This window comes from Hypanus sabinus, unplaced genomic scaffold, assembly GCF_030144855.1.
Source record: "Hypanus sabinus isolate sHypSab1 unplaced genomic scaffold, sHypSab1.hap1 scaffold_647, whole genome shotgun sequence".
Lineage (NCBI taxonomy): Eukaryota > Metazoa > Chordata > Chondrichthyes > Myliobatiformes > Dasyatidae > Hypanus > Hypanus sabinus.
In genome coordinates this window covers 223,704-245,966 of record NW_026781503.1, presented here as the reverse complement: position 1 = coordinate 245,966, position 22,263 = coordinate 223,704, and the positions used below count along the sequence as shown (strand labels likewise).

At 42.5% G+C, this 22,263-nt stretch overlaps 1 protein-coding gene across 4 annotated transcripts; it reads right to left on the bottom strand.

Moving 5' to 3' along the window:
* Positions 1–289: 289 nt before the first annotated feature.
* Positions 290–21,350, bottom strand: LOC132389751 (oocyte zinc finger protein XlCOF20-like). 4 transcript variants are annotated; one of them, XM_059962335.1, is made up of 3 exons: positions 21,204–21,350; positions 19,251–19,400; positions 290–2,288 (listed from the first exon to the last, which is right to left on the bottom strand). In XM_059962335.1, exon 3 carries the CDS (start codon positions 1,754–1,756, stop codon positions 1,292–1,294), a length of 465 nt encoding a protein of 154 aa, XP_059818318.1. In that variant the 5' UTR covers positions 1,757–2,288; positions 19,251–19,400; positions 21,204–21,350; the 3' UTR covers positions 290–1,291. The 4 variants fall into 4 exon arrangements, with proteins under 4 accessions (XP_059818318.1, XP_059818319.1, XP_059818320.1 ...); XM_059962336.1 differs by having other exon boundaries at positions 19,251–19,396; XM_059962337.1 differs by lacking the exon at positions 21,204–21,350 and adding an exon at positions 20,650–20,894.
* Between the last annotated feature and the right edge of the window lie 913 nt (positions 21,351–22,263).

The following is a 22,263-nucleotide window of genomic DNA, read 5'->3' as shown; positions in this document are numbered from 1 at the left end:
CTGCACTTTATAGAACTTACAAAGCACACACACACACACACACACACACACACACACACACACACACACACACACTGTTTGGTCCCTTTCTCTCTTGTTAAAGGAACAGTCCAGTCACGCTTCTCTCCTTTTAGGATAAATGTTGATGAAATAACATTTTTTTCTGTTAATTAATGATTATGCAGCTTAAAGCAATACACTTGTAGTTATCAGGTAACATAGCAAAGCATTACAAACTTAAACTTAACATTAAGCTGAACAATCTATAATATTTTCAGTACCATTCACGTGTTTTATTTCCAAGTCAAAATCTTCCAAGATCACAGACTCCAGTTCAGCAACCTTCTATTCTTATCATTCATTTTACCCAGAAACACTGATGGATTATGGTCCGTGTAAACCACAAGTGGCTTCTGCGCAGGACATTTGTAGTCAGCGAAGTATTGCAATGCTGGCAGCTCTTTCTCAACGGTGGCATAATTTTTCTAATGCGCATTAAATTTCTTTGAGAAATAAGCTACTGGATGTTCAATTTCATCATCATGCTTTAACAATATAACATTCAGCGTGAGACTCATTCCACCGAGATGTAACACTGAGTGTTACAGGAAGTCATTCCTGCCTATGGCCATCAAACTTTTCTAATCTTCCCTCGGAGTGTCAGACACACTGAGCCAATAGGCTGCTCCTGGACTTATTTCCACTTGCAAAGATTAAATTATTATTATTTAATTATTGATGGTTTTATATTGCTATATTTCTACACTATTCTTGGTTGGTGTGGCTGTAACAAAACTCGATTTCCCTCAGGATCAGTCTGCCTGTCTGTTCTACAGGTTCCACAGTGTTAAAATGAGAGAACAGTAGCTGTAGATTTTATCCGTCATCTTTACAAATCTACATACGAATTATCACCGAAAGTGACTTGTCATGAGGGGTATCATCTTCAAATGAATAACCACATCACACCCAGGCAAGGGTTAACACATAAGTGGTCTCTGCAGGATACCCCAAATCAGATCCACTCCTATGGGTTAAATGAGGTGACAACCACACATTCGATGTACAGTGAATGGATAATTAACCCACCCTTGTGGGCAAAGGAAAGTTCCAAACAGTGACCCTTGGCCACTAGTTCCCTGGTTTCAATCCTTCCATTTTTCCTCCTTCGCCTCTGTCTGACTCTGAGTGTCTGTGTCCTCAGTTAAAACTAAACAAGCTGCGAGTCAGACTGATTCACCTTCTGAATCTCTCTTAAAATGACAGTCCATATCAAATGAAACCTAGGGATTCATAACAATGGCCACTCCCCACTATGAACTGACTTGTGTTCCAGTATTTGGGATGACTGAGTGAATCCTTTCCCACAGACCGAGCAGGTGAACGGCTTCTCCCCAGTGTGAACTTGCTGATGTCTCTGTAGGTTAGCTAACCGAGTGAATGTCTTCCCACAGACTGAGCAGGTGAACGGCTTCTCCCCAGTGTGAACTCGCTGATGACTATGTAGGTTGGAAGAGTGAGCGAATCTCTTCCCACATTCTGAGCAGGTGAACGGCTTCTTCCCAGTATGAACTCGCTGATGTACCAGTAAGGTGTATGACTCAGTGAATCCTTTCCCACATTCTGAGCAGGTGTACGGCTTCTCCCCAGTGTGAACTCGCTGATGTACCAGTAAGATGGATGACCGAGTGAATCCCTTTCCACACTCAGAGCAGGTTAACAGCCTCTCCCCAGTGTGAACACGCTGGTGTGCCATTAGGTCAGATGACTGAGTGAATCCTTTCCCAGATATTCAGCAGATCACCAGCCTCTGCCCAGTGTGGTGTGAACTGACTGGTGTGTCCACAGGTGGGAAGACTGACTGAATCCCTTCTCACACACAGAACAGGTGAATGGCCTTGCCCAGTGTGAACGTGCTGATGTACATTCAATTGTGATAACTGAGTGAATCCATTCCCACTGTTTGAGCAGGTGAACAGACTTTCTCCTGTGTAAAATGATGGGTTGCCAGTTGGTAAAATGACCGAGCGAATCCCTCCCCACAGTCTGAGCAGGAAGGATGATCGATTGAATCCCCCCCCCACAGTCTGAATGGGAAGGATGATCGAGTGAATCCCTCCCCACAGTCTGAGCAGGAAGGATGATCGAGTGAATCGCTCCCCACAGTCTGAGCAGGAAGGATGATCGAGTGAATCCCTTGCTCCACTTCTTAAATTTCTGGACAGAAACAACCAAACTGGTGTGCCATGTTTGAACTTCCTGAAGACAAATTCCTTCTTGTTTTTAACCTGTAAAAAGATTTACAAAATCCATCAATGGGTGTAGGACAACATTTCAGATGAGATTACTTGAGTTACCAAGGTTTGACCTGGTATCGCACTGTTTCAGTGAGGTTCTACCCAAGTTGGACAGAGAAATCATCTCCTGACTGGGCAGAGTGCTGGTATCTGGAATGACCATCAATTCTTTGATGCTCTTCCTGTTTCTATAAGAATCGGGCATTTCTGGCATCTCCAATTTGTACCTTGGCTGAGTTGGACTCTCTCCATTGGTATTATTCCCTGTTCCTGCTGAGCTGCATGGGTGCCTGACCCCACAGTAACAAAAACTGTATCACACAATTACTCTTTCTTGATGTGCATCTGGGATTTTCTTTTATGTATTATAAACTTAAAGTGCCACCGTTTTAATGCCATATAAAAAATTCCTGTTGAGGTGAATGGTTGGTCCGCACAGCTGATAAAAATACAGAGTGAATTTTTGTAATATTTCACATTCCTGTAGAAAATTACAACACAGAAACATGCCCTTTGGGCCATCTGGTTTGTGCTGAACTATTTAAACTGCCCACTCCCATACCCCTACCATACAGGTACCTACATGAACCTCTGAAATGTTGAAATCGAGCTTGCATGCACCACTTGTGCTGGCTGCTCATTCCACACCCGGATGACTGTCTGTGTGAATAAGTTTCCCCTCAAGTTCCCCTTAACATTTCACCTTTCACCCTTAACTTTCTCTGAACTCATTCAAAGTCCTTACATCTTTCCTGTAGGTTGGTGACCAAAACTGTACTCAGTACTCCAAATTAGGCCTCACCAATGTCTTCTACAAGTTAACATAACATCCATCTATTGTTGTCAGTACTTTTGTTCATGAAGGCTATTGGGCTAAAATCTTCCCTTCCGTCTCTATCTAACTGTGATACCACTTTCAGAGAATTAAGGACTTTCTTCTACAACAGGTCCCTTTCCTGTACAACACTCCTCCGTGCCGGACCAGTCACTGTGAAAGACCTCCATCGGTTGGTCAGACCAAAGTGCAACAACTCACACTGGTCTGCATTAAATTCCTTTTTCCATTTCTCAAACCATTTTGCCAGCTGGTCCAGATCGCACTGCAAGTTTAAATGCTTTTTTGGCATTGACTAGATGGGCCAAAGAGCCTGTTTCTTCACTGAACTTCTCCGTGTTTCTATGGCAGAGAAGCTGGCCAAACTTGTTTGAAAGGGATAGGGAAGGAGTGATAATTGAGCAGCAGTGGCTGGAGTTTCTGGAGCAATTCAGGACCTGAGTGATTCTGCAGAAGTGGAAGCAATAGAAAGACAGGAGGACACAACTGTGGCTAAAATGAGAAGCCAAAGCCAACATAAATGTCAAAGAGAGGGCAAACAAAAGAACAAAAATTATTTGGAAGCTTTGAGAAACCAAAAGAAAACAACAAAGAAATTCAGATGAGCTCAGTGTGTGGAATCATGACTTGTAGTCATTAATGGGTCTCGGTAGCACCCAACAGTCTGAGTCATTTAGAGGAACAAAATATACAAGGCTTCAATTTCTCTTCAAAAGCAAGGTTCCCTGGACCAGTTACCTTTCAACTTTCATTTTGGCGGGCACATACAAACTCTGCATCCTCAAAATTTCACATTTGAAGACCTCCCACTTACAGGTACTCCTTTGCCAGGAGACAACCTGTCCCAAACCACACTTGTCAGATCCTTTCTGATACCATCAAAATTGACCTTTCTCCAATTTAGAATCTCAACCCATGGTCCAGACCTCTCTTTTTCCATATTTACTTTGAATCTCATGGCATTATGATCACTAATTTCTGTCACCAGCCTTGATCATTTCCTAACAGGTTATTGCACACTTCTACATCAGGAATTCTACATATTGATTAAGGGCACATTTGACAAACTCTACCTCATCTACTTCTTTACAGTTTAGGAGTCCCAGTCGATATATGGAAAGTTAAAATCACTTACTGAATCAACCTTTTTGTTTATTGACATGATCTGCAATCTCTCTACAAATTTGTTCCTCTAAATCCCTCAGACTGTTGGCTGCAACCAAGTCCCAATATTGGTTACAATATCATAATTCCCGACCTGAGCTCATCTGGCTTTCCTACGATGCTTCTTGCATGGTGATATACACAGCTCAGCACATTCATTGCACCAGGCTCAACCATCTAACTGCTGAATCTATCTATGATCTGAACATCTGACTGGTGTCAAGGAAACAAACCCTCCATCATTGTCACAAAAACAAAGGAGCTGGTTGTGGACGACAGGAAGAATGGAGACAGGATAACCCCTATTGACATCAATGGATCTGGGTTTAAGAAGGTGAACAGCTTTAAGTTCCTTGGCATAAACATCGCAAAGCACCTTACATTGTCTGTGCATACCGGCTGTGTTGTGAAAAGAGCACAGCAGTACCTCTGTCACCTCAGATAGTTGAAAAAGTTGGAGATGGGGACCAAAATTCTGAGGACTTTCTACAGGGACACAATTGAGAGCATCCTGACTGGCTGCATCTCTGCCTGGTATGGGAACTGTACTTCCCTTAATTGCAGGAAACCTCAGGGAGTGTTGCGGACAGCCCAGCACATCCGTAGTGGTGAACTTTCCACTATTCAGTACATTTACACAGACAGGTGTATAAAAAGGGCCCAAAGGAAATCAGGGACCAAATTCACCACAACCACAAACTGTTCCTGCTGCCACCATCCAGGAAATGGTACCACAGCAAAAGGAGCAACAGGCTCCGGGACATCATCTTCCACCAGGTCATTCAGACTGATTAATTCATGCTGATACAATTGCATTTCGATGTTATATTGACTGTCCTATGTACAAACGATCCATCATAAATTACCATAAATTGCACATTGCACATTTAGATGGAGACATAACATAAAGATTTCTACTCCTCATGTTTATGAAGTATGTATCTAATAAAGTCAATTCAATTCAATTCACCCTCTCCATTATCTGTTTGGTCATTCTGGCTCCCATTCCCCTTACAGCTTATTTTAACCACATCACCCACTTCACCCTCACTAGCACTAGCATGCCTTACCACTTGGATATCAGTCCCCTCTTGTTCTGTTCCCCTAACTAATGAATCCCCTATCACCCCTTTGACTTTTCTCTGTCAGGTAATCCCCTTCACCACCAGTTTCTAAAGTGGTCTACCTTTTGTTGTGTTTGATGGGCACAAGAGTTCTCCGCAATGGCTATTTAACCTCATTCCCCTTCCTGACTCTCTCCCAGTTTCCTGTGTCCTGCACCTTGGGTGTAACTCACCTCTCTTCATGTCATATCTATCACCCCCTCCAACTCCTAGGTGATCCGTAATTCATCCATTTCAGGTTCCATCTGCTTAACGTGCAGGGTGCACATCTTGTAGGTGAGGACATCAGGGACACTGGAGGTCTCACCACCTTCCCACCAATGTCCCCTCTAATTTGTAATGACCAGTGTGCACTCAAATCCTGTACTGTGCACTTTTTTTTTACTCGGTGACATGTGCACAGTAAATTTTATAGAGAGTGGTAATTGTTTTCACAGCTAGCAAATCACTGTTGATAAGTACTTTGATCTCTCCTAGGTTTGATTGAGTTCATCTGCACTCTCACACAACCTATGTGGCAGGCCTTTGATTTTCTCATCAAAGCTTTTGCATATTGTCCATATGTGGTTTGCTTGCTAAATTATGCTTTAAAAAGTCAGATTTGCAAATATTACTCCACTTCTTCCCACTTACAAATTCTCCAGCACCTCTTGCATTGCCACAATACACATAGGTAACACCTGTTTCTATATTGGGCATAAATATTTCCCCTGAACTCTCCTGAGGAATTGAGGCTAAATAAAAAATTCATTTTGAACCTGTGTAACCTCTGGCTAAAAGAATAGTTGGGAGTGAATAGGAATTTTGAACTGAAGTGAAATGAGTCTTCAGCGTTTAGCTAAGACAGACTCATTACCAGTTCTCCGTGGCTTGCAGAGAGACACATTGAGAGCTGATCAGATTATACATTGTATCCTCGTTGTGAGTAAAGGGAGGAGGACTCACTGATAGGGACAGGAATGAACATCTGTTTGTAATTAAGTCAGGGCCTTGCAAAGGGAATAACTGAAAAGGACTGGACATTCCATCCATCTATAATTAAAACCAAACTCTGTTATCTAAGTAATTAAGTTTTGCATCAACACACTTAGGGTGTGTGCCAGTTCAAATAACATCTTGCAATATTAATGTATGGGACGTACTATGTATAAATATATGGCTGTAACCCATGTCATTCGACTTGTCAGAAGGTGGCAGTGCTCCCTTTTGACAACTGGGTCTCAAAACTCCTGCAGGCATTTGAATGCACAATAAACCATGGCGTCGATAAGAAGCTGGTCTCCTGAGTTTTATTCAGATTCAACTTTTAACATTCGGCATCATGAACAGGATCCCAATATAGGGAGTGCCATGCAGACGGGCTGAGTAAGCAGCTGGACCACTCTGGGGACTGCGGAGACCGAACGGGAGCCCAATGGGTACTTGTCTCTCACCGTTAGTTCCTTTGGACGTATGGTGCCTCACCCAAGGCTGATCACATACCTTGACAGGATCAGGAAAGAATTTGTTGGGAGATTTGTATAAGGTAGGCAAAATTTTACTAAGTGGCCAGGAGGCAGACATGCCAGGTAAATTCATCAATTAAGCAGGAGGTGCAGGCCGGGTAAATTTATCTCATTGTTAATTGAGCAGGAAGCTTTGTGCCCAATAAATTACATTGGTCAATTGCAGTCAGTTGATAAAAGTAGGCCAGCAGCAGTCCGATACAATTTGTATGAGAGTTCTTCAGACAAGGAAAAATATTTGTGAATGTTGAGTGCAGCGCTGAATAAGAAATTGGAGAACAAAATGCGGCCATGAATGGGGGAGGGTGCAGGAGCCTGGGTTATTATCTCATGAGAACAAGCAGTAAATTTGATTTTTAAAAAGAACTGAGGAAAGAAGTGGAAATTGTTGAAAAGGGAATGGAAGGAAAAGGCAGATGTAAAGCGGAACTTTGCTGGCTATGCCAATGGTGGCATAGTGGCTTCAGCGTTGGATTTTGAGGCAAGAGGTCCCAAGTTCGAATCCAGCTGATTCCCTTGCACACTTTCATCTGTGCAGGGTTAGAGCTGGTGAACAAAACAACTCACCCAGCAGAAGGCAATGGCAAACTACTGCTGTAACTTGCCTTGTACATGATTTCCCAACACCACACAGTGGCGTAGAAGGAAATCCTTGGCTAACTGGAAAAAATTCCGTATGTGACATACCTTTAAAGTGGAACAGTATATTATCAGCAAGTTGGAGGAATAATGCATGTGATAAAGGGATAGAGCAGTGGTCACCAACCATATTAAGCCCAAGATCCCCTACCTTGGCCTTAGTAAAATGCAAGATCAACCCAGATCAATTAGTTACACACATGCGCACCAGGGCAGAAAAGACCGGAAGTAAAGCCCCACAACCTGGAAGTAGCAATAATGTATAAACAATGGGGCACCCACCCTTTTTTTGCACCACAGAACGGTTTAATATTGACAATATTCTTGCGGACCGGCCGACGGGGGATGGGGTGGGTGGGGGTGTTAAACACGATGGGAATACAGCGATACTCGAAGCTGGTTCCTTATGTCCAGTCTATTCTGTAATTTACTTTTCATGGCTCTCGGCACTTAGCTTCTGTCCCGCGCTGCTCAAGTTTTCTCCGCTGAAAAAGCTCAACACGTTTGCGTTTAAGTGCAGGGTGCTTGGACTTGGGGTACCAAAGCAGTTTTGAGGGCTTCATTGCCTCATTGGACAGCCTCCTGCCGGCCCGCCGCCAGATGCCTTGGCTTGGTTTGGTTGTTCGTGGGTCGGGTGAGAGGACAATGTCAGGACCGGAGGTCCCTGTGCCGGGGCCGCGGCAGTCCGGAGAGAGTGACCGGCCGAGCAAGGAGTGTGACAGGGCACGCGCCCACCCCCCCTTGTAGGACCTATCAGCCGACAAAAGTTTGTTTCATTAGATCACAGCATGGTAGCTGCTCTGATATCTATGAAACGCTGAGCCCGAATTAGGTCGATGGCGAATATTTTAGCACCAGATTCCCCATGAACATTCAGTGTGCTAAACAGGTTTAGAGGCAGCACTCCAGGCCAGTAGTGACGGCACTTCCCACCGGCCGCCCGAGGCCAACTGGTGATCTCTGGCACGAGGGTGTCACTGCGGTTCGGCGACTGATGACCTCGCGTGCACTCAAGTTCAACAGTGGGCTGACAGGGAATGAGGAAAGGTGCAGCTGACTCATGTTGTTTCCTCGCGGCCCAGTGGTTGGGGACCACTGAAGTACACTGTGTAGTGCGGGGGAGTTACACGCATGTAGAAAAAATGGAACTAAAACCCCACAACCCGGGAACAATCTCTCAACAGTTTCTTCCTTTCTTCCCTTTTCCCAGGATCTACTGGGGAAATCTCAAAAGTAGACTAGTCGATCACAATCGACAGGTTGGCGACCACTAGGATAGAGGTAAGTACTGCAGAAGGAACACCAAAGGTTGGGAGAGATTAAAAACAGAGCATGAATGGATGGATGGGCGCCGAAAACAACAGCAGGAAAAACAGCGTAAGCAAACCAAGGCCGGTCTACATAGGAGAGAAGGGCAGGAATGTCAGTCTAAAGTTAGAACTGATAGGGATACACAGGATCTCGAACTCGTGTCTGGCATATCGACCCTGTATGAGCTTTGTGGCCTGCTAAAGCACTTTTGCAGGAGACCAAGCCTTTAATGATGGGAATCTGTCCCCCCAATTTAATGCCCTACTGCTCCAATGCTTACCAACTAAGTTAGCCAACATCATTAACAAATAATATGGATTGGCCTGACAATGACCAAAATCGAATGCAACAAGCTTTGACGTATCATTGGACAGGCCTTTCGAATGCCAATCAACCCTGAAGAGAACTAATATTACAGGTGAATGGAGACTGTCTCTGTCTGTCGATGGAGTAGCACTAATTCTGTGCTGCTCTTAGTTTTCTCTCCCGCTCACAGCTTAAATTTTGATTTTCAAATTTTTAATTGCTGATTCTTGAAGGGGAGTGATATGTCTTTGTCTACGAGAAGTGGGAAGAATCTGCATGAACCTACTGACAAAGGTAATGAAAAAGGAAAGATGCAGAAGGAAAGATCTGATGAAATGCCATCATGGGCTGAAGATATCGTTCGGACACTGAAAACAATTCAAGATCAGAATAAGGCAATTAAAGATCAACTGGAAAAGAATATAATGAAATGAACTTATTTCTGGGAAAACTTAAAGATATGGAAACTCAAGTTACTAATCATGAAGAGGAATTGAAGTTAACTAAGCAAAAACTGTCTGAAACTACCACCTGTTTGGAAAAATATCGTTAATACGATTATTGATTTGCAAACTAAGTCTCGCAGAAACAACATACGAATCATTGGATTGCAGTAAGGAGCTGAAAATGGAGACGTAATGGTTTACTTTGGTAAGCTCTTTCATGACCTATTTCTGACTATTTCATCACAGCTACTTGCTATTGAAAGAGCACACAGGCTGTCCACTTCGAAATTTAAAGACTCAACCAGATCAAGATCTGTTTTGGCTTGTTTTCATCACTTTAAAATAAAAGATCAAATAATGCAACAGGCAAGAAAACAGAGTTTTCAGATTCAATGAGTCTGAGCTCCGTTTTTACGAAGATTATCCAAAAGAAGTAATGGAACAAAGAGCAAGATCTGCTTTGGTAATGAAACAAGCCTATGATAAGAAACGATTTCCCTCTTTGAGTTACCCGACAAGAATGAAAGTTTTTCCTCCTAATTCTTCCCCATGTACTTTCTTTGACCCAAAAGTCGAGCTGGATTTTGTCCAGGCTATACCTGTCACCGCCACTGACGTTACTACCGAATGAACTATCTGAAAAGCTGTTTGTTTATCTGTATATTACTCACACTACAAAAAGAAGATACATGAAGGCTATTTGGATATTTTATTGACAGATTAATAAAAGAAGAAAAGAAAACCTGCTCATCATTACATCCTATTGGATTTTTGTTTGGAAAGAACACTTACCGATCAAGTTTGACTGTTTAAATGGTTAATTACATATTTGACTGAGAAAAGAGGATAATAGGATTTATTCCTTTTATCTAATATTTGGTTTGATTTTTTTTGTTATTTCTTAAATTACTAACTGGTAGTTTTTTTTTCTACCAACAGGGTTTCTTTTTATATATTTATCTGGGAGGGTTAAGTTACTATGATTTTACTAATTAATATTTCCATCAATTTAGATCAGTTAAGTATACTATTAACTTTTTTTAATCTGTTTTATTATAGTGCGCTATAACTGAATTTAAAGTTTTCTTAAGGATTTAAAGCTAAACTTAAGATGGGGCTGGTTTTTCTCTCTAAGAGATTATATTATTTTGGTTCATTTTCTGTTTAACACATGATAGAATGTAAACATTCTCCTTTGTTGAGAATTTACTGTCTTTCTTGCAAGGTCATTTTATTTATTTTATGTACTGGCTGGGGGGAGGCAGAGACGAGAACAACAGAGTGGCCCATGTCATCGCATCTATCTTAGTTCACTTGCCGTTTTTTCAGGCTTTTGGGAGGATGGGTGGGTTTAGAGTTAGGAGTTTTTTCCCATTGGGTGGTTCCAGATCATGCGTGTTTTCTATCTGGCTTTATTCTTCATCACTGCCATCTTTGATAATCCCATATTGGTATGTGTTCTGTGCATGTATAAAGTAAATTACAATAAAATTATAGTATGGCAGTTAAATGGATTAATGTAGTAAGTTGGAATGTACGTGGTTGGAATCATCCTATTAAATGAAACAAAGACTTAACATTATTAATCGATTCCAACCTGATATAATTTTTGTTCAGGAGACACATAGCAAGGCAGGAGATCAAAATAGGTTTTTTTGCTGGTGAAATGGAAAACAACTCCATGCTACTTCTCAGAGCAAAACTAAGGGTGTGTCTCTCTTTATTAAATCTAATATATTTACTCAAGAAGAAATTGAATCAGATTCTAATGGTAGATTTTTAATAGTTAAAGGAGTGTTTGTAATAGACAGGTTGTTTTGGTTAATTTGTATGGTCCTAATTTAGATGATCCTTCTTTTTTAAAAAGAATGTTTGCTTTACTGCCAGATTTAAATGAGTATATGTTGTTAATGGGTGGGGATTTTAACTTTTGATTAAATCCTATGATTGATAAGAGCTCAACTAATCAACGACTTCCAAATCGTTTTGCATCAGTTATTAATTCTTTTTTGACCGATTTTGGGTTGATCGAATTATGGGGACATTTACACCCTGATAACAGAGAATATTCTTTTTCTTTCCATGTTTATAAAATATATTCAAGGACTGATTATATTATAGTTAATCCCCGTCTTTTGCCTAATGTTAAAAACTGTGAATATGACGCTATTGCTATACCTGAACATGCGCCTTTGAGTTTGTCCTTTGAATTTGACGATGACATTTTTGGCCGTCCACCATGGCACATGTCTCAGACTTTATTGCAAAGCTCTGACTTTACCAGTTTTATCGAAAGCCACATAAAATAATTTTTATTTTTGATGATATAGGAGGTATGTCTAAATTAATTATATTGGATACACTTAAAGCATTTTTACGTGGTCAGATTATTTCTTATTCAACTAAACTTAAAAAACAGACTAAAGCAAAATTAAATAAAATTTCAAAACAAATTAAAGATTTAGATAATATCTATGTGACTTCCCCTAATATTGACATTTTAAAAAAGGGTAGAACTTCAATCATAATATAACCTATTATTAACTCATTCAATTGAAGGTTATCTACTTAAGTTAAAGAGCCAATTTTATATGTTTGGAGATAAAAATAATAAACTACTCGCATCTCAATTAAAATCAGCTGGAGCCAAGAGGCAAATTTTGAAAATTCGTAGAAAAGCTGGTACCCTGGCTCAGGATTATGAAGAAATTACTAAGATTTTTCAAGACTTTTATACTGAACTTTATAAATCTCAATGTCCAGTGGACTCTTCTGAAATGAATGTTGTGTTTTTTTACAAATGATTGCTTTCCCTAAAATTTCTGTTGAGGATCAAAAAACTCTGGATGCCTAAATTACTGAATCCAAAATTCATAAAGCTATTTTCTCAATGCAGTCTGGTAAGGCACCGGGACTTGCTGGTTATCCTGTAGAATTTTATAAAAAATTTGGAAAATTGCTTTCTCCAGATATGTTGGAGATGTTTAAAGGATCTTTTGTGAAAAGTGATTTACCCTCTAATTTTTATGAAGCTTCTATTTCTTTAATTCTCAAAAAGGATAAAGATCCTTCTGATTCTGCCGCATACAGACCTATTTCATTGTTGAAAGTTGATGCTAAGATTCACTTAAAGATAATGGTCAATCGGTTGGAGAGTATTTTGAGTAAAATCATTCTTAAAGATCGAACAGGCTTTATTTTACTTTGGAAAAATAAAGGTATTAATTATTTTTTGGATTTTTTACTTTGGAAAAATAAAGGTATTAATTATTTTTTGGATTTATTTAAAGAAGGCAGATTGATGTCTTTTGAACAATTTGTCAATAAGTATTCTCATATTCACATTTTTTACAATATCTTCAAGTTGGACATTTTTTTACAAAAACATTTGTAATTTTCCTTACATATTCGAGGCTGATTTGTTAGATACTATTATGAATATGAACCCCTTGTTGAAAGGTTCTATTGGAAGAATTTATAATTTATTATTACAAAGGGATAAGCGTCCTTTACTTAAGATTAAACAGGATTGGGAGAAGGAACTCAATTTCTCTTTTATATGGAAGGATTGGACATGGATTCTGAAGCTGCTTAACTCTTCTTCGATCTGTACTTGTCATTCACTGATTCAATTTAAAATTGTACATCGTTACCATTTGATGAAGGAGAGACTTCCAAAAATGTTTCCCAATGTTGACAAGTATTGTGATAGATGTAAAAATGAGATAGCCACACTGACACATAAGTTCTGGTCATGTTCAATATTAAATCAGTTTTGGAAGTCAGTCTTTTCGACAATTTCTAAAGCACTCAGTATCAATTTACAACCTAATAAATTGACTATGCTTTTTGGAATAATTCCTCAAAATATCCATTGTATTTCTGTGTCTCACCAACATGTTTGTTACATTGATAGCTAGGAGGGCTATCTTGTTGAAATGGAAGGGTATATCAGATCCTACTTTGTCACAATGGTTCTCTCAGGTGATGCTGTGTCTTGGAGAAAATTAGAAGTCAAACCTTTGTACCTTTAATTGATTTTGAGAAGAGATGGGGCTCATCTGCTCATTATTATCATTTCAGTTAACTCCACGATCTAAATGTAATTTTTTTTTGATATATCTTTTCTTTCTTTTTGGTGGTTTGATTTTTATTTTTGGAAGCTTATTTTATGACGCACGGCTCCGGGGTTGTACCTCCAATGGGTTTCTTTTTAATTCACAAATTTTTCAATCCTTAAGATAATTTTTATGAGGCATTGTAAGTGTTGTTACTTCGATGCACTTGTGCTATTTTTAAATAATAATAGTAAAAAGATATGAAAATAATATTAAAGGTGAATATGTTCAGTGGGAAGAAGGATGTGAGTGGGCTACATCTGCGGATCAGAAATGGGAACAGAAACCGACCAAGGGACAGGTGGGGACAACAACCCGTTTAGAAATTGACAAGCAAGGATGCTTCCTACCATCAGTACCTTCCCTCAGGAAGAGCCCAGTGTAATATTGAGAGTTGCTGCTATTCTAGTTCCGTTCATGATTGATATAGGGGCAACTACAACCACTCTCAATTGGGAAATAGTATCGGAAAAGGCATTGCAGTTATCAGACACAACATTCACTCTGTCTGGGTTCGAAGGCACGGAATGGACGTATTCACATAACCAGCCACTGGAGGTGGAATTCCACGGGAACCAGTGTGAGATTTCATTTACAGTCAGCACCCCGCAGTCGGGGGTGTAATCCAGCAGGGAGAGACTTGCTCTGTCTGTTGGAAGTCGAGATTCTCTGCACAGGCAATAGTGTCACCCTGTGACAGGTAAACAACTGACAGCTTCCCCAATTTCTGACCCCCCCTTGTTGTGGGCACTTAATCTGGACTCCACTGCGTTTGAACCCCTTCTGTCAGTGGTCGACTCTCATGTGATTCTGTGCTATGACCCTACGGGGTGCTCATCTGAGGAAAGCCAATATTATGCACCCCTCGAGGGACAAAAGTTCCCAGTCATGGTGATTGGAGAGGTTAAAGGAAAAGTGGGCAGTGCATTACTGGCCAAATTTCCGGATTTCCTTTGGCGACAGACAGAACTGGTGTTTCCCCATACCACTGTTAGTGTTTGCCCTGGGTTCAAGCCAAAGAGCCCAGGGTTCATTGCCTACACCTTGCTGAAACAAGCCTCCAGCACCGAGAGAGACTGGCAAGACTTGGCTGTGGGCCAACTCCAATACTGGAAGGAGTCTGAGGTGAATGCGGGACATCTGGTGAGACACACTTTTAATATTGACCGATCCCAAGATGCTGTACCCCATCTCTGAGCAAATTCAGGCCATGAAGTCTGTCGCACCAACTGTCCCCCTGTCCAGGTCACCGTGAAGGAAGGACAGACTCTCCCATCCATTCTGCAATATCCTCCTCTAGCCCGAAGCAATTTTATGAGGATGGAAACTCTTTTGTGGATCCAGCAGGGAAACAATATTCTGGCTATGCGATAGTGGCAGACAGTGAAATTGTTCAGCAAGCTTCTTTTGAAGGATCTGACTCCGCCCAGAAGGCTGAGCTGTTTGCTCTGACTCGTGCTCTGTTGCTGGGGCAACAGACGAAAGTGGGAACATTTACACAGATTCCCGTTATGCATTTGGAATTGTACATGACTATGGGGCTCTCTGGGAACATGGGGATTCCAGACTTCCTCTGGCCACCCCATTAGTAATGCCACCTTTGTAAAGAACTTACTCACCGCTCTACAGCTACCTCGAGTTTTGGCTATTATGAAATGTGCGGCCCACACACGCATGTCCGATTGTGTCACTAAACACAATGTTCTAGCAGATCAGACAGTGAAAAGTGCGGGACAATCCTCAGTAGTTGCAGCCTCCTCGGGTTCCCGTCAAGCAACCCTCCATGACTCAAGCAGAACGGGTTTGCCAGACATGCGGGAGGTACATAATTTTCAGGGGGACGCCTCTGGGGAAGAGCGCAAACTGTGGTCACAGATGGGATGCCAGAAAGACCAAGACCTAGCTTTTTGGATTACCCCAGCGGGACAGGTTTGTGTTCCTACACAGTTTCTACCAATATTGGCCGATTATATACATGATTTAACACCCCTGGGAAAGGAGGGAATGGTTGGTAACCTGCACCCTGCACACCGGGTACAACTCCTTTGACAGGTGGACATTTTTCTGTCTACAATTTGGTTTTATTGAATTACCAATGGCCCACACTTTGTGGTGAAAGTATACGAAGGGGTATGTAACGAACTAGCTGTCAAGCAACAATTCACTATGTACACCATCCACGGGCCACTGGCAGAGTGGAAAAAGCCAATGACACTCCGAAGAGTAAACTGGCCAGACTAACGGTGGAGGCTGGACTCACTTGGTTGAAGGTCTACCGTTAGCCCTATTCCACGTGGGTTACCCCATAGGGGAAAGCGGGGTTGTCACCAGTTTAAAACATTTATGGATGGCCCATGAGGATACCCTGGGGACCAAGACCTCGTGCACCATTGCTCCCAGAAAGCCTACCAGCAAAATTAGATATTGGAAGAGATGGGGAAATAAATATGCCAACTAACCAAAATTTTCCAAGCGTTACATTCACAGGTATGACAGGCTTACAAGGAAGAGAACTACCCTGCAGAGAGGAGTGACTATCCCACCATAGAACCTGGGAATTTATCCTGATCAGGAACTGGGATTGAGGGAAAGTTGGACCTCGGTGGAGAGGACCATATGAAGTGTTACTGACAACTCCGACGGCTGTGAAACTGAAGGGGCAATACATTGAACAGACTACAAACGTGTTACTGAAGGAACTGAGTAGAAGGACGCTCTCGGATTAAAGGAAATTGTATTGATTGATAGTGGAGAGTGATGAACCTCTAGGTTTCTTGCCGTGGATTGTCATTTTAAGAGATAGTGCCTGAGTGACGCCAGCCGGCAGCTTTCTGGGGGGGAGAGGGGGAGAGAGGGGGAGGGAGAGGGGGGAGGGAGAGGGGGGAGGGAGAGGGGGGAGGGAGAGGGGGGAGGGGGAGGGGGGAGGGGGAGGGGGGAGGGGGAGGGGGAGGGGGAGGGGGGGAGGGGGAGGGGGAGGGGGAGGGGGAGGGGGGAGGGGGAGGGGGGAGGGGGAGGGAGAGGGGGAGGGAGAGGGGGAGGGGGAGGGGGAGGGAGAGGGAGAGGGAGAGGGAGAGGGAGAGGGAGAGGGAGAGGGAGAGGGAGAGGGAGGAGGGAGAGGGAGAGGGAGAGGGAGAGGGAGAGGGAGAGAGAGAGAGAGAGAGAGAGAGAGAGAGAGAGAGAGAGAGAGAGAGAACACGAACGCGTGCTGGAACTTGACCACACAGCATGTTTACACTTCCCAGTTTGTTTCATTGAAGCAAGGATTATTCATCTATTGTATACCGAATGTGTGAATGTCACTTTGTTTGATCCATAGGAGTGGATCTGTTGGTTTGGGAGTATCCTGTGAGGACCACTTGTGCTAACCCTTGCCTGGATGTGGTAATTCACTTGAAGAGGTACCCTTGTGACCAATCACTGCTGGTGATAATTCGTATAATCCAAATGGCAATTTTGTTGGAGTATCTCGTGGCTACCACTTTTGTTAACCCTTAGCAGGATTCGGGTGTGTTCTGTGGTAAACACTTGTGAGAAGGGATATTCTGTGGAAATCACTGTCAGTAATACTTTGTGTGTTGGATCTGGATTGGGAGTACCTTGTGGAATCTACCTGTGTGTTAACCCTTGCTTGGGTGGTCATTCCCTTTGAAGACTTATCCCTGTGAAAAGCTAATTTTGGTGATATTTTGTATGTGGATTTAGAACAACAATGGATAAGACCTACAGCGACTGTTATCCTGTTTTACCACAGTGGAATTTGTGGAATTCAACGTAATTGCCTTCTCTCGACATTCACCTTGGATTAAAAATATCTCTCTCGTCATTTATTCCATGGCTTAACTGAACTTTTATACTTCACCATCTCAAGACTTTGAGTTTGGTATTCCCTGAGCTCAGTGGTTTGGGAGTTATATTTACACATATGTGTACTCATAACACCTTTAACTTCAGATTATTTTGCTTAAGTTGTTATACAAGTAGATACTAATAAAGACAGTGCTTTTAACATCAAAACTAGACTCCAGGTGTTGTCTATAGCTGCTGGTTCATTTAAACCGTTACGGGTGCGTAACAGTGGTGTTTGTGTTTATGTCTTTGAGAGGGCTCACCCCAGCATCCAGTAAAGATTTTTCTGTCTCTGTCACACTTATGCCAAATGGGTAGAACTAGGGGCCCTGACAGACACAGTGTTTTGACAGATGTATCTCAGGCCCCCACCAAACAGAACTTCCTACACTGGGAAACATGCTTCCTGGCCATAACTGCAGGTGCCCAGCAGCGGAGAGGAATAACTGAGACTGAGCGATCCTTGATGATAGTTTTTCTCTCCTATGGAGTAGCCGGGAATTCGCAAGAGATAATCAATTTGGCTACAGCACTTGAGGAGCTGGCCACAGTACTGCAGGGGCCCTGACAGAAACACAGGCCCAAGTAACAGAAATACCCACTGAAATGATTGCAATCTGGCAATTAGTCGTATAGAATCGTACGGCTTTAGATTTTATCCCAGCTGAGAAGGGGGAGCTTGTGCTATTATTGACACAGAATGCTGCACCTTTATCCCTGATATGTCTAATAACACTACATCCCTCTCCGAGCACACTGCCTAGGAGACTGACAGCATCAAGAGAGTAGGGCAGGATTTACACGGGTTCACGGAAGGGTCGAAAAAGTGATCTTCGAAGGCCTGTTTGTAATATGTTGAGCATGATATTGCATTATGTCCTAATAGTTGTACGTATCATTGTTATAATTACTGATGTATGCTGTTTTTCCCACTGAGAAGTCAAAGCTGTACTTGGTTGCTTTCTCTGTAAAAAATTACTGTTTTGTTGCTCATGTAATGATCAAAAAGGAGGGAATAATGAAGTACAGTTTAACACCGTTAAAAAATAGCAGCCTGTTTTTCTGACAGAAACTGCTGATGATCAACAGATGGACTAAGCCATGCTGAGCCATATTTCTTCTTGAGGGTAGCTAGCCAGGGTTTCAGGACTCTCATCACCTTGTGTGTTCATGCGCAGAGATAGGACAGTTTCAGTCTGTTCTGTGTGTGTAAGCCATTATGACTATTTTGTCATTTGTCTTTAGGGCTCCAGCCTGTCATGTAGTAAATAAATTTGGTTCCAGCCTGTCTAGTTTGGGGAGTATCTGGATGGATATATCTGTGGTGAAGGGGAATTGTTAGTCAGTTAGTGGATTGGGTGGGAACAGTCATTGACTGTTCCTGTTTGAGTGACTAACTGAGTAAGCCCCAGGTACTTGGAATAAAGAGTTTGTACTAATACAGTCTCTGAGAGACTCTCTCCGGATTCAACTTCCACAGAATGGGATTGGTTTCAAAGGGCTGGGCTGCTGGAAGAACAGTACCAGACCTGGACTAATTGCAATTGGGTCTGACAGAGGCATAACTGGTTCTTCAGAGCACATACAGTCTCACTCCTACCTTCCCTTGTACAGGTATGTAATGTCTAAAGGACCAGTGTTTGAGTGAATGAGACTCACCAACTTTCTCCTGACTGAATCCGTGGAATCTCCGAGTCAGATGGGTTCTCTCCAGTCGGTGCTCTCAATCCTCGGGCTGGTTCACTTGTTGCTGTTCCCTCGTCTTCAGTCGTGGTTTTTCTTCCAATAAATCTCTCACTGCAGGTCTAACTTTAACATGAAAGACAATGAAGCACGTTAACAATACAAAGGAGAACCAAACATTTCTGCTTAATGTTACTAAGAACAAAACTCACTGAAATTTAAACGTTGAAGGCAGATATAATGATCTCAGTGAACAATCTTTTATTGTCCCTCACATGACACAAAAGAATATGGGATAAGAAGGAGCCATCATTCGGTCATGGTAAGACATAAGGAACAGAATTAGGTGATTCAATCCATCTGATCTTCTCCACCATTTAAACGTGGCTGGTTTTCATTCCAACACCATATTCCTGCCTTCCTCCTGTAACCCTGAAGCTATTTAGCAATCTTCAATATATTAATCTCTGTCATAAATATACCCAAATCGCAGCCTCAACCAACCACTCTGGCAACAAATTCCACACTTCGGACACCTAATGGCAAAAAAAAAATTGCAACTGAATTTTAACTGGAAGCATCTTTATTCTGAGACTGTGCTGTCAGATCACAGACTCTCCGTCTAATGGAAACATCCTCTCCATGTCCACTGTATCCAGGCTGTTCAGCATTCGGTAGGTTTACTTAACCAAAGCTCGCCTCCACAAACCCCACCGTCCCTCTGAACTCCATCCAGCACAGGTCCAGAACCATCAAATGCTCCTCATACATAAAGCCGATCACTCCTGAGATTATTCATATGAACTTCGTTAGCAACAACTGTACTGAACACATTTCCAGCAATAACAGACAAACTGGTTCCAGGATAATTGACAGGGAAAAGTTGTGCTTTCTTTACTGTTCTACTATCACAGATCGAGTCATTTCCATTTCCAGGTTAAATGTAATAAAAAGAAAGTGGAATTACCAGAAACACTCAGCAGGTAAGGAACAGCTGCGGGGAGGGGAACAAACTTTACAATTCAGGTTAATGACGTTTCGTCAGAATGACTTCAAACATTTCGTTTTTAGTGCAACTTGAGATTCTGCCTGATTTCCACCGAGTGACAGACTGGTGACAGTGAGCGGTCCCCTCACACAGTTTGAACACCAGACTCACGGGTCTATTTCTACTGTTGTAAACACGGAAAAGCCGGTCCGGAGACGTCAGAACACACCACAGCTACTGAATTAATTATACATGTATGAAAGATTCAAAAATGACAAAGTTAGAAGATTCAACTAGAACTGTATGAAAGATACTGTATGAAAGATTCAAAAATGACAAAGTTAGAAGATTCAACTAGAACTTTGTCATATATACTTTGACCCTCACCAAATTTTTATCAACACACCATAGGAAGTTTCCCATCCGGACACTTCACGCTTTGCATGGTAACTGCTCCGCCCGTGACAGAGGAACTGCACAGTCTTTTGGATCCAGATCAGTCCTCGGTAAAGCAGGCAGTGAAATAAAAGATTCCCACAACCTGGGGCGTTCTCCTTTCTCACCCACCCCAGTCCGGGAGAAGACACGACAGCCATAAAGCTCCAGGACAAAAGCGAGGAGCCTCTGGAAGCGAGACGAGTTCGGGAAATTAATGGGACTCAGTGGCCAAAATCACACCACGTGATCTTGTGTCACAACGCGGAGGGCGGGGCGAATCTGCAACACACAGCCTCACGTGACCTGTCGGCCGGACTTCCATTTCAATTCTGCAGAAACAGACAGCCTGGGCTCCTGGTTTGGATCGTTTAATGCAGATTAAGTGGAGTCGACACATTTCTGACGAGCCCAGATAACTGGAAAATAAATGATTAACTGGCCCTCAGTTCGGGGCTCACGGCCAACATCGGATCTCCCCGCTCGGGATCCGGCTCAGTACTTACCGATGGGAAAGTGATATCTTCGGCCCGCAGACAGTGATCCCGACGGAACAGACGAAAATCTTTCCCGATCACACAGCCGACCAACTTCAGCTCTGAGCGGAGAGGATAACACCGTCCACCCGGAGACTGTGAACTTGCGCGGAGAGATTGTTACATCATCGGGAGGCGGGGCCCGGGAACAGACGCGCGGCATCTGCGGTTAAATGGGAGGGGCAAACGAGATCACGTGTCGGGATTGGTGACACCCCCCCGCCAGGCAGAGACTCCAACTACACATTAGTCTGTGGAAAGAAGCAAACTTGCCGCTCACATCTCCTCTCACCTTAAATGTATTAGACATTTCAACCCCCAGGAAAATATATCGTCTGTCCACTCTATCTACTCCTCCCGTAATCTCATAAACGTCCATCCAGTCTCACCCCAGCTTGCGCCGCTCTAGAGAAAACAACAAAAGTTTGTCCAGCCTCTCGTTAGAGCTCATGCCCACTAATCCAGGCAGTGTCCTGGTAAACCTCTTCTGCGCCCTGTCCAAAGCCCCGACATCCTTCCGAGAATGGGGGCGACCAGAACTGTATGAAACACTCCAGATGTGGTCTATCTAGTTTTATAAAACTGTGTTACGAACTGCAACGTTTTAGAAACGAACCAGCAGCAATAGAGTTCACAGCGGAGTCTGGTTTTGATGTTAAAAACATTCTCTTTATTAGTGTATAGTAACTTAACGAAATAAAGGAAAGTTGACAGTGTTCGGTGTATATATGTGTCAATATAAATCCCAAAACTTTCGAGCCTGAGGGAACAAAGCTCAGAGTCTTGAGATGGTAAAGTAGGAAAGTTCAGTAATCTACGGAATAAATGATGGGGGAGAGATATTTGTAATCCAGGGTGAAACGTAAAGAAAAGGCCGTTACTTCAAAATAACCGTCGACGAAGTTCTTATCCGCAGAATCCGTCCACATACGAGTTATCAGCGAAAGTGACCTGTCACAGGAATACCGTCTTCCAGGGGTTACCACACAACATACCCCGGCAAAGGTTAACACAACATATTCCAAACCGC